Source organism: Pempheris klunzingeri, chromosome 21 (assembly GCF_042242105.1).
Source record: "Pempheris klunzingeri isolate RE-2024b chromosome 21, fPemKlu1.hap1, whole genome shotgun sequence".
Taxonomy (NCBI): Eukaryota; Metazoa; Chordata; class Actinopteri; order Acropomatiformes; family Pempheridae; genus Pempheris; species Pempheris klunzingeri.
In genome coordinates this window covers 9,077,945-9,091,214 of record NC_092032.1, presented here as the reverse complement: position 1 = coordinate 9,091,214, position 13,270 = coordinate 9,077,945, and the positions used below count along the sequence as shown (strand labels likewise).

The 13,270-nt window shown below is 41.8% G+C and overlaps 1 protein-coding gene across 1 annotated transcript in view; it reads right to left on the bottom strand.

The window, feature by feature from the left end:
• Positions 1-2,691: 2,691 nt before the first annotated feature.
• LOC139221412 (trichohyalin-like) overlaps positions 2,692-13,270 on the bottom strand; it is a 90,682-nt gene continuing 80,103 nt past the window's right edge. The window contains 4 exon segments of the mRNA XM_070853340.1: positions 2,692-3,069; positions 6,288-6,390; positions 12,031-12,071; positions 12,174-12,267. Of these exon segments, the coding sequence (XP_070709441.1) occupies positions 2,692-3,069; positions 6,288-6,390; positions 12,031-12,071; positions 12,174-12,267 (616 nt within the window).

Here is a 13,270-nt window from a genome sequence, read left to right as displayed (position 1 = left end):
AAAATGTACGATATCCTCAGCAGCTATACAACAGCTATGTATGTACAGAACCAATGAAGGATAGAAAAGGGGGTTTGGAAGACAGGTGGGGGGAGACCGTGTGAGAGGATGGCAAGATGAGGAAGCCAATTGTGGTCTGAGACCTGCTTTCCCCAGAATCCTCATTATCACAGTATAATAGTGCTCCTTCTGTTTAAGTTAAGATATTTGCATGCTTCTTTATCCTTGCTCGTTTGAATGAGGTGTGCTCTTGTTCAACCACTGTAAACATGTAAAAAAGAGCCATGAGTCACATGTAGATGCACATGCCACCAGGTAAATATGGGCTGGGTACCACACTCGTACTGTTCGCAGTGCAGGAACGCCGTCTTTTGGCATAATTGTGGACAATGCAGGTGAGAAAAGCCGTAAGGAAAAATATGAGTGCAACATTGATCTGTGCAGTCTGCCAGGGGGATTCACCTCAGTACGCTGGGGATGGCCACTTGGTGTGGGAGGACCCCCTCATAGGACCCTTCCCTGGCTTCCTCTCTGCTGGTGCACTTTGACCGGCTCCATCTTGGCTTAGAAAGAATGGAGTGAAGGCGGCTTGGGTCATGAGCTTTACAGCACCCCTCACCAGGTTCTTGCCACTTCCTGTGGCCGTGAACTTAGTGTTCACTGCGTCCTCTCTCCCTGCAGGGAGGGATGCCCTCCTCTCCCTCCACCACTCCCAGTGTTGACCACAGCCTGTGTCGTGTCCCCGGGGTGAGGACCAGCTCACATAAAAGGCATTAGGAGTCTGCAGTGATGCCGACCCATCTTGAAACATGGACCAAGGAGCCTTTGAAACCAAAACATTCCCATCTTAATTCAAGTTATATTAAAGAATTTTTAATAAACAAATGACAGTAATCAGCACAAGCAGACTGTGAGATTTACACTGCCTGGTTCAAATGTATGCTTTACTAAATAGTTCAAAACATTTTTAGAGAAAAGTAATCAAATATAATAAGTTACATTAACTTGATGAAGTAATCAAAATAATCCCCAAGCACATTTTAATGGGTTAATAGCAATCTGTATTACATAACTATTACATTTCCAAAGTCATTTTCATTTGGTGCTATAACTATTGGTGCCAAATTTTGGCACTGGAGAGGACGTCACCCCTGCAGCTTTACAGGAAACTTTCAGTGAAGCGTTAACAACTTTATCAACATCTTCAAATAATTAACTAGCTAGTTGGATAAGTTGTTGTCTTGGTTGAAGTTAGCCAAAACTCTTCACTAAAATCCTATTTAGGGCACTAAAACACTATGTGAGACTTTTTAGTACGTGCGAAACCTTAGTACGAAACCAATAGCACATGAATTGCACACTATTTACAGGGAGGTAGGGAGGGGTTTTAATTTGTGTGGTATGTAAAATGTTCTCAATAAATACCAGAATGTCCTAAATAAATAACTATATTGAATATTTTACAACTGAAATTACATTTTGGTCATTAAAGAGAGCGCAAATTACAGAATTACTGAAAAATCGTCCATTCTCAAAAACCACATTTTAGATTATTTACAAAATGGTCTTACTGCTTAGCACACTTGTTACCTGTTGTTATCTGTGTTAACATCTGTGTATGTCTCAGCAGTCATGTCAAACTTTAAGAATGCCTACTATGCAATTTTAACAGGTAGCAACACTGGCCTGTTGTCACACACATCCAGCTGATAGAAATAAACGCTGTTGGAATATTGATGGATGAAAAAAAAAATGGGGAGAAATGTAAGACCGCTTACAAATGTATATGTTTTTATTTTTTTGCCTTTACAACGCAGGGGGGACTCACACATAGCCACAGAGAAATCAATCAATAAATAGTTCTTTAAGTATAAAACTAAATACAAAACATCTATGGTAGTAAACATCTAATGTAGTCAACCACACACAAGAGCACACCCCCGCCCACAGGCACTCGCGGAGAGACAGAAGCACAAAGACACATAATGTACTATCGCATAGAGACACGCGGCCACATTCGCCGCAGTAGAAGCAGGACACATGGCGCACAGCTGCCGCTTAATCACAGACTGTGTAAAGCCATTCACATCAACATCTGATGTATGTCTGTGGATACTGATGATGTGCCGTCCCTCATTTATCCAACACAGGGCTCTTCTCCAGTGTGCGACACATTCATCAACACTAACGAACTGTTAGTTAGTCACTTGTTCTGTTTAGTTCATTTGCCTGTTTATGTTGTTTATGTTGAATGAAATCAAATACAGTTCATCAGAACTGTTGGAATCTCAAATAAGTGCAGAGACAAAAAATATTTTAGTGCTTAGTGCTGCAGTTTTGTTGCTGGATAATTATTTGAAATAGTAATTGCTAATGTTATAAGCTATGACTGCTTAGAGTATTACAACATTTTAAGGATACAATCAATAACTTTTTTTTTTTAAATCTATTAAAAATGTGAATGTGTTGATGGGAAAATGTCTTCAAGGCATAGCAGTAGTGATATTTTAGAGGTGTTTTTTGACGATTTGATGAAATTCCATCATTCACTGGTTCCGGACCCCCCCCTCAGGCAAAAAGCACCCTGGGACATGACTTTGGCCTGCAGGACATTAACCTCATACTGAGTACATTCCCTGGTGAGGAGTTAGAGGTCAAAAAGTCATGACAGGTCAAAGTCTTCAGGGGGCTTCATTTGGTCCGGTCCCTGCCTCTTCTCCTAGACCAAGCATCTCCCCGAGAGGCCGTCGGGCTAATCCAGAGCGCTTCACCCAAAGCTCGGGACTCACCTGGTCTCACTGGCCCGGCTGCGCTCAGCATGGTTTGGGTTAGAATCCCATCAATGTCCACCGTCGCTGTATCCAGGCTCAGGGGATGAGGAGGGCGGAGGGATGAGGGCAGGGAGCAGGAGGGAGGAGATGGGCGGGCACTGAGGGAGAGGGGGAGGTGGTCAGAGGAGCACTGCTGTGAGGGGGGAGGAGGGAGCGGCCGCTCCACTCGTCTACGCAGGGACCTCTCCTCCTCCAGCTGCCTACGCAACCGCTTATTCTCCCTGCTGAGGGCGTTTAACTAGAGAGAGAAAGGAAGAGACACTGAGAGAGACATATTCCCACAGGAAGACGTACAGACAAAGAGAATAAAAACGTTTTTGAAAGGAAGAATGTGTTAAACAGACTGAAGAAGGAGGGAAGAAGGGAAAGGGAAGGGAATTTTTTTGGGAAGTTTCAAGAAAGTTTAAACATCACACTCCTTTAGTTAAATCAACCAAATAAAAAAAAAAAAAATTAATCTGAAGTTACCAATAAACATCAAGCATCAAAAGTCAACAGCTATCAAGTTGATGAAGTAGCTGACATCCCATTACGTGCTTTATTCATCTTTCACAGTTACTTTCATGCCTGTTGAAACGGAAATGCAAATGGAAAAAAATTGCGAGGAGGTCTGAAATGGAAGTTTGAAATGGTTGCAAGTGGGAGTCATGCGACGGTGTAAATTTCTACATGAAAACAACCAATTTGAGCGATCATTAAAGGTCGATTTGACACAAAATCATCCGTGACACAAAACAAATCGCACATCGTCAGAACATGATTGGGCTCCCTGAAACACAATTACAGACTAGCTAAATTGAGGGTGTTTTATTTTTTGACAAGGACATTTGGGTAAAGGCTGGGAGGAGTGTGAGTTAAAAAGTGGCTTTAAATGCATAAAAATAATAGCATTTACATTTGTTGTACAGCATGGTAATTATATGCAAAATGTGCCAGTCTAAAAATTGTAATAAGCCAGATAAAAGAGAATAAAAGATTTGAAATTATGTATTTTTAGCTATGAGGAAGAGTAAAATAAGAACTTAAAGGATGGAGAGACAAAAAAAAAACACATTGGGTAATGACAGTTGCACTCACCCACATCTGTTTTTTTACTGTGTGTGCGTGTGTGTCTCTGTGAAAGCTGCGGTTAAAGAATGATGTCACATCGACATGTCTGGCCATGTGTGTGCGTAAGTGTGTGTGTCTGTCTGTGTGTGTGTGTGTGTGTGTGTGTGTTAGGGAGAGGATAAAAACACAAACGGAGATGAGACAGACACATTTCCGAACGGTTCTGCTAACATTACCCTTCCAGACACCAAGCACGCGCACGTGCACACACACTCAATAAATCAGAGAAAATGTATTACATCTGATGAGTACAAATAGCGAGGTCTTTGGCTTAACCCTCAAAGAGCCAACGACATGTCGATGTGTCAAAACCATCCTAAGACGCTTAAAGAGTATTTGCTATCTTCAACAGGCAAACATCCAACATCGTGTTGATTTTAGGTTATGCCAAAAGCAATAGAATTTCTGGATGAAAAACACTGAGGTTGACATTTATAATTAACCGTATATTCAAGGGAACCTGTTTAATTTTCCTCGTCTTTGGATGCTCTGGATGCTTTCCTAATTGCAAGGGAGGGGGGTGAAATTAAAAATCACAGCTTGTCTCCTCAACCTTCACATACAGCGGGTGAACTGGTGTGCATATGTTGGATGAAAAGGATGTGTAGAAGTGGGGGGTGAGAAAAAGAAAGAGACAGACCGAAAGACATGGGGGGGGGGGGCACGGTGCTTTATTGCTGGTGCGTGAGAGTGTTTGCACTTTTTCCATTTGTAAAGCTGGATTCCCATTCAAGTGTTTTAATGCAAAATTGTGAAAATTACTGAGCTGAATAGAGACGGCAAACTTTGAGAACAAATTTCTTCATGTCGGCAAAAAAGTTTCGGTAAGTTCTGTAATTTCTGAAATCGAGTTCCGGCTCCTGTTGGCAGCAGTACAAAAGAAGTTAGTTGAAATTTGGAAATACTGTGCAATATCTGTCAGTCCATCACTCCCTGCAGCCGCTTGTAGCAGGGCACGCACGGGAATATTGCCTCGTGCATCTCCTTTTCATATTTGCAAGAATGCATGAAACAACCTGGACATGAGCTGAGGCTACAGCACAAACACAGCTTGCCTAATGCTAATCAAGTCTTGCAGGAATCTCTGTTTTTTCCGCTGATGTTCATCTTCATCCCAGATGATGGAAAATCACTTAATTTGCTTCTAATTTTGTATGACATTTCAAAAGTTTGCATGAAATTTGCTTGACAGTAGGATGGAAATCACGCGGTCGTGTGTGTGTGTGTGTGTGTGTGTGTGTGTGTTGTATATCCAGTGGGTGAGTGAATAAGCAAACTGGTTTGTGACTATGAGTAAATAAGACTGATCCAAAGCAGAGATACACGCCTGATTTATAACCCAATGCCTTTCACATAGATAAACTGAGACATTCCACTCAGCTTCTTTACCGATATCTGTATGTGTGTGAGTGTGTGTGAGTGTGTGTCCAGTGCCTTGTGTAAATGAACTGTCTGTATCCCATCCTCTGCAGCTGTGCTTGTATGTTTGTGTGTGCAGACTGTCCATGTTGGATCGATATGTGTAATGATTCACACTAGAGATTAAGAGGTGCTATTACACACCTGACCTGCTAAACAACACCTCTCCCTTTCTCTCTGTCTGTCTCTTCCTGTGCTCCATCTTCCCCCGTCTCATACCTGCAGCTAATGCCATATGCTTTTCACTGAAACAACACTACATTAAAACTTCAACAAGTACCAGCTTTCGTCGTACCCCGTCAATCAGCGGGCCATTCCACAGACTAACAAAAGTCGGGTGAGCCGTTCCCCAGGCCCTAGAGTTTTGGAGAACTGAGGGGGCTGAGGAGTACTTTTGATTCGTCTCTCCTTTGGTGATTTGTTGACTCTTGTGAAGTTCAACACAGTAAAAAATGTCAGCTTTTCCTCAGAATATTCCTCTGTGTTTTTTCCCCCACATTGTTTTATCACAGCAGGCCATTTCCCTACGCTGTCATGGAGAGATCAGCACGGCTGTATTGATATACATCCCTCTCTCAGTTTCATGAAAGGGAAATCATTTACCAGTGGAAAGAAACGTCACTGCTTTTTCCCGATACGATTTGTCCCCCTTCCCCACACTGCACACACACCCCCACCCCGCTGACGACTTTTCACTTTTATCGTAGGAAGAGGAAATGGATGTCTGTGTGCGCCTGTGTGTAAGTGCGCGTGTGTGTTTGAAGTTGGACGCATGAAAGCTTCCTCTTCTGTGTGAGCTCAACAGCAGGTGGGCTGCTGTGTGGGTGTGTGTTTGTATCTGTCGGGTAAAAGGACTGCCAGGACCTGGTGTGTGCGTGTATAAGTGTGTGTGTGTGTGGATGTGTGTGTGCGCGCGCACGCTCTTACTTGTTGATTTAGCATTCCGATGGCCTCCAGGTTACTTCTCAGTCTGGTCTGCATGTCCTCGATTTTTCTGAGGTTTAGAGCAACACAACCCTGCTTTTCAATGCTGTAACCCAAGCATAAACACACACACAAACAAACATAAATAAGAAATCAACTTTGACGTCTAAGATTACAGTAAATTTTTGCACTGTAGCGATTTAAGAAAACAGAATAATAGAAGCGTTACTTTCACGCTGCTGCTTGAAACTGTGCACCATAAAAAAGCATATTAAATATACACTTGCTTCTGTCATGGTAAACTTTTAAACTCTCGTATTTTTGTACAATGATATGCATTTGCAAGACAAAACAGTTTCAATCAAATGTCCTCGAAATCTGGGGCATAAAGAAGTTGGCGCACATCATCTTCATTATAACCATCTTCATTATAACTTATTACTAAACTCAAAGATGGGTGAGCAAATGGGTTCCAGAAATCATTAAATTATATATGAAAGCGCATATAAAACTGAAACAAAAAAACAAAAACAAAACGAACGCAACCGCAGCCAGGGAACATTAAGAGTACAAGACGCCATTTAAGATTTTAACTGTTTATTAAAAACGTTTTGGGAAATGACAAACAAATGTTAGGGTCTGCTATCTTCAGACCAAGGGCTGACTTAAGGAATGTCTATTAAATTAACGACGGTGGATAATGGTGCTCTGTACGGGCTGAAGAGCTTGCTGCCCCCGCTTTACGCTCTTTCTTTCATGCCCCAGTGAACCTGTCCAGTTAGCATTCGGGAAAAAACCTTCTAAATACTTTATTGAAGACTTCTTAGCCCATTAAAGTACCACTGTACCTCCCCTATGTTAATTTTCTTGTAAAAGAGCAAGCTGGGATTTTCTATCAGAGCAGCGGATGGAAAGACGGTCCCGTTTTGCTTCAGTTGAGAAGACGCGCACGTTCATCGACGCGCTAATAAATGGCATTATTGTTCCTGTAGATGTGGATGAGCTGAGATACACACAAACCCACAAACACACACACGCAAACATTTGACCCTATTAGCCATGACTTTAAACATTTAAGATCTGAGGAGACACTTGAGGGAGCTGCTAATATGTGAACTGACATTTTTGTCTGAAAAGTTTGAGATTCATTAGTGGGACAATTCAGCTTCCTTGTATTTCAAACCAACTATGGTAAACCTCAACAAAGAGACAATAACAGCAACATAAACAGCAGTGACAGCGACAATGAATAAAAATGCTATCCACTGCACTATCCCCACAGTTTCTCTTCGGTTTTTCTATGGAAAAAGATGCAACCGTGAGTTACAGCACATGGCTGAAAGTCTGAATGAAAAACAATAAAAAAAGACAAACAGTTACAGTGAACCACTGATGAATAATATTTGTTCATGTGCAGCACCGCACTTTTCACGGAAGAGATCCAGCTACAGATCCACTACTATCCAAGCTACTAATTAACTAATCAACTATATATATATATATATGGCAGCAGGTGCTCTGGACTGATGAGTCAAAATTTGAAATATATGGCTGCAGCAGAAGGCAGTTTGTTCGCTGAAGGGCTGCAGAGCGGTACAATAATGAGTGTCTGCAGGTGGCAGTGAAGCATGGTGGAGGTTCCTGCCAAGTTTGGGGCTGCATTTCTGCAAATGGAGTTGGAGATTTGGTCTGGATCAATGGTGTCCTCAGTGCTGAGAAATACAGGCACATACTAATCCATCATGTAATACCATCAGGGAGGCGTCTGATTGGCCCCAAATTTATTCTGCAGCAGGACAGCGACCCCAAACATACAGCGAATGTCATTAGGAACTATCATCAGCATAAAGAAGTACAAGGAGTCCTGGAAGTGTTGGTGTGGCCCCCACAGAGCCCTGATCTCCACATCATCCAGTCTGTCTGTGATTACATGGAGAGACAGAAGGATTTGAGGCAGCCTACATACACAGAGGATCTGTGGTTCATTCTCCAAGATGTTTAGATGTTCAGACTGCGCTGAGTTCCTTCAAAAACTGTGTGTGTACCTGGAAGAATTGGTGGTCACGCCAAATATTGATTTGATTTAGATTTTTGCTTTGAATTTTGTAAATTGATAAAAAATAAATACGAAAATTTTTAATATTTTTGAAAGCATTCTTCAAACCTGCCTAAAAACCTTTGCGTAGTACTGTATATACATACAAATGAATTAATTCAAATTAAGAAACTTCCATACATACACCCACTGACAGAACATCATCTGAATCACTGCCTATTAACCAACTAACTAATTAAGCGTGGCAAATGTAAGCATTTTTTTAAAGAAACCTCATTTCCTGAAAATGACATTCATAAACTGAACATAATTGCAACTGACCCTTCCAAATCTTTTAATTTCACACCATAATGATGATACAAAGAGCGTTAATAAGAAGAAATGCTGAAATTTCCTTTGATCTTTGAAATTGTAAATGCCCTTTAAAAGATGAGTTCCGTGAGTTTCTATTGCTTCAAGGAAGGAAAAACAGGAGGCATTAACTTTAAGCACAAGCCAACTCCATAAAATCCAAATCGCCGCAGATTCTTCACATGATTTAAACTCCTTCCTAGATAGTAATGTGGTCTTCAGCACATCATGAAACATCACCACCGCTGAGACAACTGTGTGAGATTTATGCACCCGATGTGAGAAGGCAGCGATGCGCTGAGTGTTTGGCACGACGCCTGTGTAAACATGTGTTCCTGTGTTTACACGCAAACATGGATGTGTGTAATTAGCGGCCTAACCCAATCAGTGTGTGTATAATTACAGTCATTAGTGTCAAAGCCAAGCTGCCATGCTCTCTAAACCAGGCAATAAACTACATGGGTCTTCTTTTGCTCCAATCTTGCTCTCATCTTTCTTATTTACTGCTCTCATCTCAAATTTTATGCTAGACTTGACTGTCTTCTCACACAGCCGCCTTCGTATATCCTCTTTCTGTTTCTCTGTCACTTTGGTTCTCTGTGTTTGTACAAATCCTCTGCTGTGATCACTGGGCGCGCTTAATTGGAAGCACATTGTTAGTGGTGCGACTGATGAAGCCTGATGCTTTATGAGCACTTCCCCCACATTGGTGTCAGTCACAGCAAACAGCATCAGCCTGCTGCTTCCATCACCTAGTCTATTTCAATGTGCACTGGTATTTTGATACTTTTCAGATATTAATTGAGATCATTTGAGGTGATATGTGAATGATTTTCACAACAAATCATCTAATGAATTTGAGACTGGAGAATAATTGCTGTCAAGAAACGCACTGTTTGCATTTTCTCTGCTTTCAAATAGCATTTGGATTTCAGAGCGAAGCCACAGAAGTGCATCGCTTGACGGTATGTACCCTGCTCCATGTTTGGCACTAGATATCATTTTTGCGTTGTAAAAGCTGTTGTCAGAGCTCATCCTTCCTCTTGCGCTTCGCTTCATTTTAAACAGTTCTAAACAGAAGACAGGGAGGGAAAGGCAGAGCAAGTGGCATCTTCCTTCTTATGCAACATGAAGGCTCTGGAAAACATACCGTGCCATACATAGCTCCCTGGACAGACTTTCTACAGGCACATTGAACAACATGGCCGTGATGTGCGGGATTTTGATGGGGCTGATGATTGATACGAAGACAGTTACCTCAGGTGCGGCCTTCATTGTGCAATTAGAAGGATTTTCTGCAATTCCATGACAACTGGGAAACTCCATCTGCTGAGGGGGTTCATGCGATATAACCGAAAGGTCCAGAACAGCTACTAAATGGATGTGGAAAGCTAAGATCTGGAGAACAGTCAAAGATTTACTCTGATGAAGATATGCTTGGTGTCACAACATTAGGTGATGCACCTCATTAAAAAGCTCTTAACCGTGTGTACCAGATTTTATGTTCCGATCCAGTTGTCCTGTCTGTTCATGCACAGGTTTGAGCTTCACGTTGGTTGATGCGTGGAGATTTTTCCATCCTTTTACAAGGAAATGGGCCTTGTGGTTTCCTCAACTGTCATTATTATAACTGTGATAATATTTTATGTTTTCAATTGCGGCAGATTTGCTGGAGGGCAATAACAACGGTGGATAATGGTTGTTCAGTAAGGTTGCAAATGAATCCCCCATTACCATTTTGACTTAGATTTCCATTTTTATATGTCACGAAAACTGAAAATGAGCAATAAAAATGCAAGATTTACATGATTTTTCATAAGGAACCTCCTTTTGTATTTAGTTGTTTTTAGCTTGGGCTTGTTTCTGTGAGTTTTTTTTTTATTTTTATTTATATATATATATATATACGTATCTTCTCCAATCTCTTTTCCTCACCTTTCTGTGGACCTTACTGGTACACAATGCCATCGACAATGTGAAGCCGTGACACTCCAGCTGCTTTGGAACAGAAGGCCATGTAATCATAATAAATTTCTTTAATAAAGGCATATCTAATGACAAAACCCTCACGCTGTGTTGATTGCTGTCAGTGATAGTGACAGGTGGGAGACATTGTGAAGATATCCCCTTTGCCACCGGTAATGAGATTTATACACTGAATGTATATGGCTGCCACGCACATATCATGACATATCTGTTGCCTTATATAGTTATATGATTTTCATACATATCACATTTTGGGCAGGTGAGTGTGTGTGTGTGTGTTTGCCTGTGTGTGTGAGGGGGGGATACAATAATGAAATGAAATAAATTAGGAATCTTCATAATAAAGAAAAGAGGAGAGAAAAAAGAGAGAATGGATGAGGAGACACTATGGAAGAGGCTTTCATTCACTGTTTTTATCTGGTTCCATGTTATTATATTCGCTCAATCAAAACCCCTCTTATGCATACATCTATATGAACTGCCTCTCTCGCTCTGTCCCTCTCTCTTGCTCATTTGCAATTATGAGGGAAAGACAAAGAAAAGCGATTCATCTTACTGTCGCGGCCCCTTAATGATATCATTAAAATGACTGACAGCTTTGAATAGCATTGGAAACCTACCCTAGTCAAAACAAATCTGATCCGTTTTGGAAACAGAGCCTGGTGGTTTGTTTGGGGGGGGGGGGTGTGCAACATGAATGTGTGCTTGTGCGTAAAACGGGGTGAGGTGGGTATGGGGGTGGTGGGCTTGTTAATGAGGGAGACCTTAGGGGGTCACACTGGGGGTGAGGCAAGTACAGCTGCAGGCAGGTGCCCTTGCAAACACCCTCTCCCTCTCACGCACACACCCTCCTTCCTCACTGCCATCCAACACGCAATCCCATCTGTGCCACATTCATTTTAATTGACTTAATGAACATAATAAATATATCTCCTTCTATTGATGAATGCTATTTGACAGCCATGGGGGTGTCATGCAGGAGAGGATGGGCCCTTGATTGGAGTGTAATCATTGTTAAAGGCCCAGCATGAATAACATATTCAGATTGAAGAAGAGACATAACATGCACACACACAGACACACACACAGACATACACACTCACAGGTGGCTGGGCCCACAGGGTGTTTCATTCACAACTTGGCACTCCAGCTGTTATTATCATCATCAGCTTTGTTCAGGCTAGATTGTGTGTGAAAGAGCGAAACATGGCGGGCAATGCTTTTGTTGGATGTGAATGCTAAACTCTGATCAGCTGGTGGATGCACACAAATGTATGCATTTCTATGTACGGTCACGCATGCTCACACACACACACACACACACACACACACACACACACACAGGCGACTCACGTTCTCTCGTCTTGCCGGATGCCACGGTCTCGGATCTGAGCCTGCAAACAATTATAAAATGAAAAACAAACCTGTTTGTGATCGACTCTCTTTTGTCTCTCTCCATTTGTACTTCATTGCTTTTCCACTCTGCACTTGTTCACCTTGAAGCGTTCCATGTCTCTCTCCTTCTCATCCGCCACTTCTTTCAGTCTCTTTACCTCCGCCTTCAATGTGTCATTAGCCTCCTGAAGATGTCTGAGAAAGCCAGGGAGATGCAGAGGCAGAGTTAAACAGAGAAATATACATAGATAGGCAGCCACAGAGAGAGACAGGCACCTATTATCATCAAGAGACTCTTGCTAACATGGAACACAAAATATTCTGCCACACAATGGCAATGCTGCCTGTGTTTCTCTGTTTCCAGAACAGCCTTTCACTAGCAGTTCAGACATTATCTCTGACACACAAACACACACAAATATCCTGATCCATTATAATGAAATGCTATATTTTCACAGCCATTTATCACTTACCCTTGTGGCTATTTATTTCAATATTTTGTTATGCCACCAATTCTCAGTATCAAGAACTATTAAAAACAAGTTGTTATTCAGATGTTTATTGCAGTAATATACTACACATGAGACCATGAAATAGTTGTATGTAAAGTGAGGGCAAGTAGAAATATCATGCTTCTGTATACCCAAGGAAGGTCTCGAGCATTAAGGAGGAAATGTTATATGAAACACAATTTTATGTAGCCTGTGAGTTTCACGTGTATTAAGACTGTTACATGTTACAGGTTACCATCACAAACACACACACACACACACACACACACACACACACTCAGTGTAAGGAGAGGAAAGCTGAGGCAAAGCTGAGGGTATGGCACTGCAGGGGGGTGGGATGACAAAAGTTGGCAAGACCACTTTGATCACTGGAAAGAAGTATATGTCACGCCCCTGTCTGTGTGTTTGTGCTATTCATGCAGATGCAGATGACTGCCAGGTGCGAGTCCACCTGAATCACACCAGCACATGCACAGAAACACATAATACATCTAAAAAACACACACTGAGAAAAACATTGCTGTGTATGCACGCACACACGTGCTATGATAACAAACACTTCTGGTCGGAAAGGTGACCTAGTTTACAGGTGCAGCGGTTAGCTGAGCTCTTTTTCTCCTTTCTTTATTCATCTTTAGTAAGGATTAGTGCAGAGGATTGAGACACACACACAGATGCCCACACAC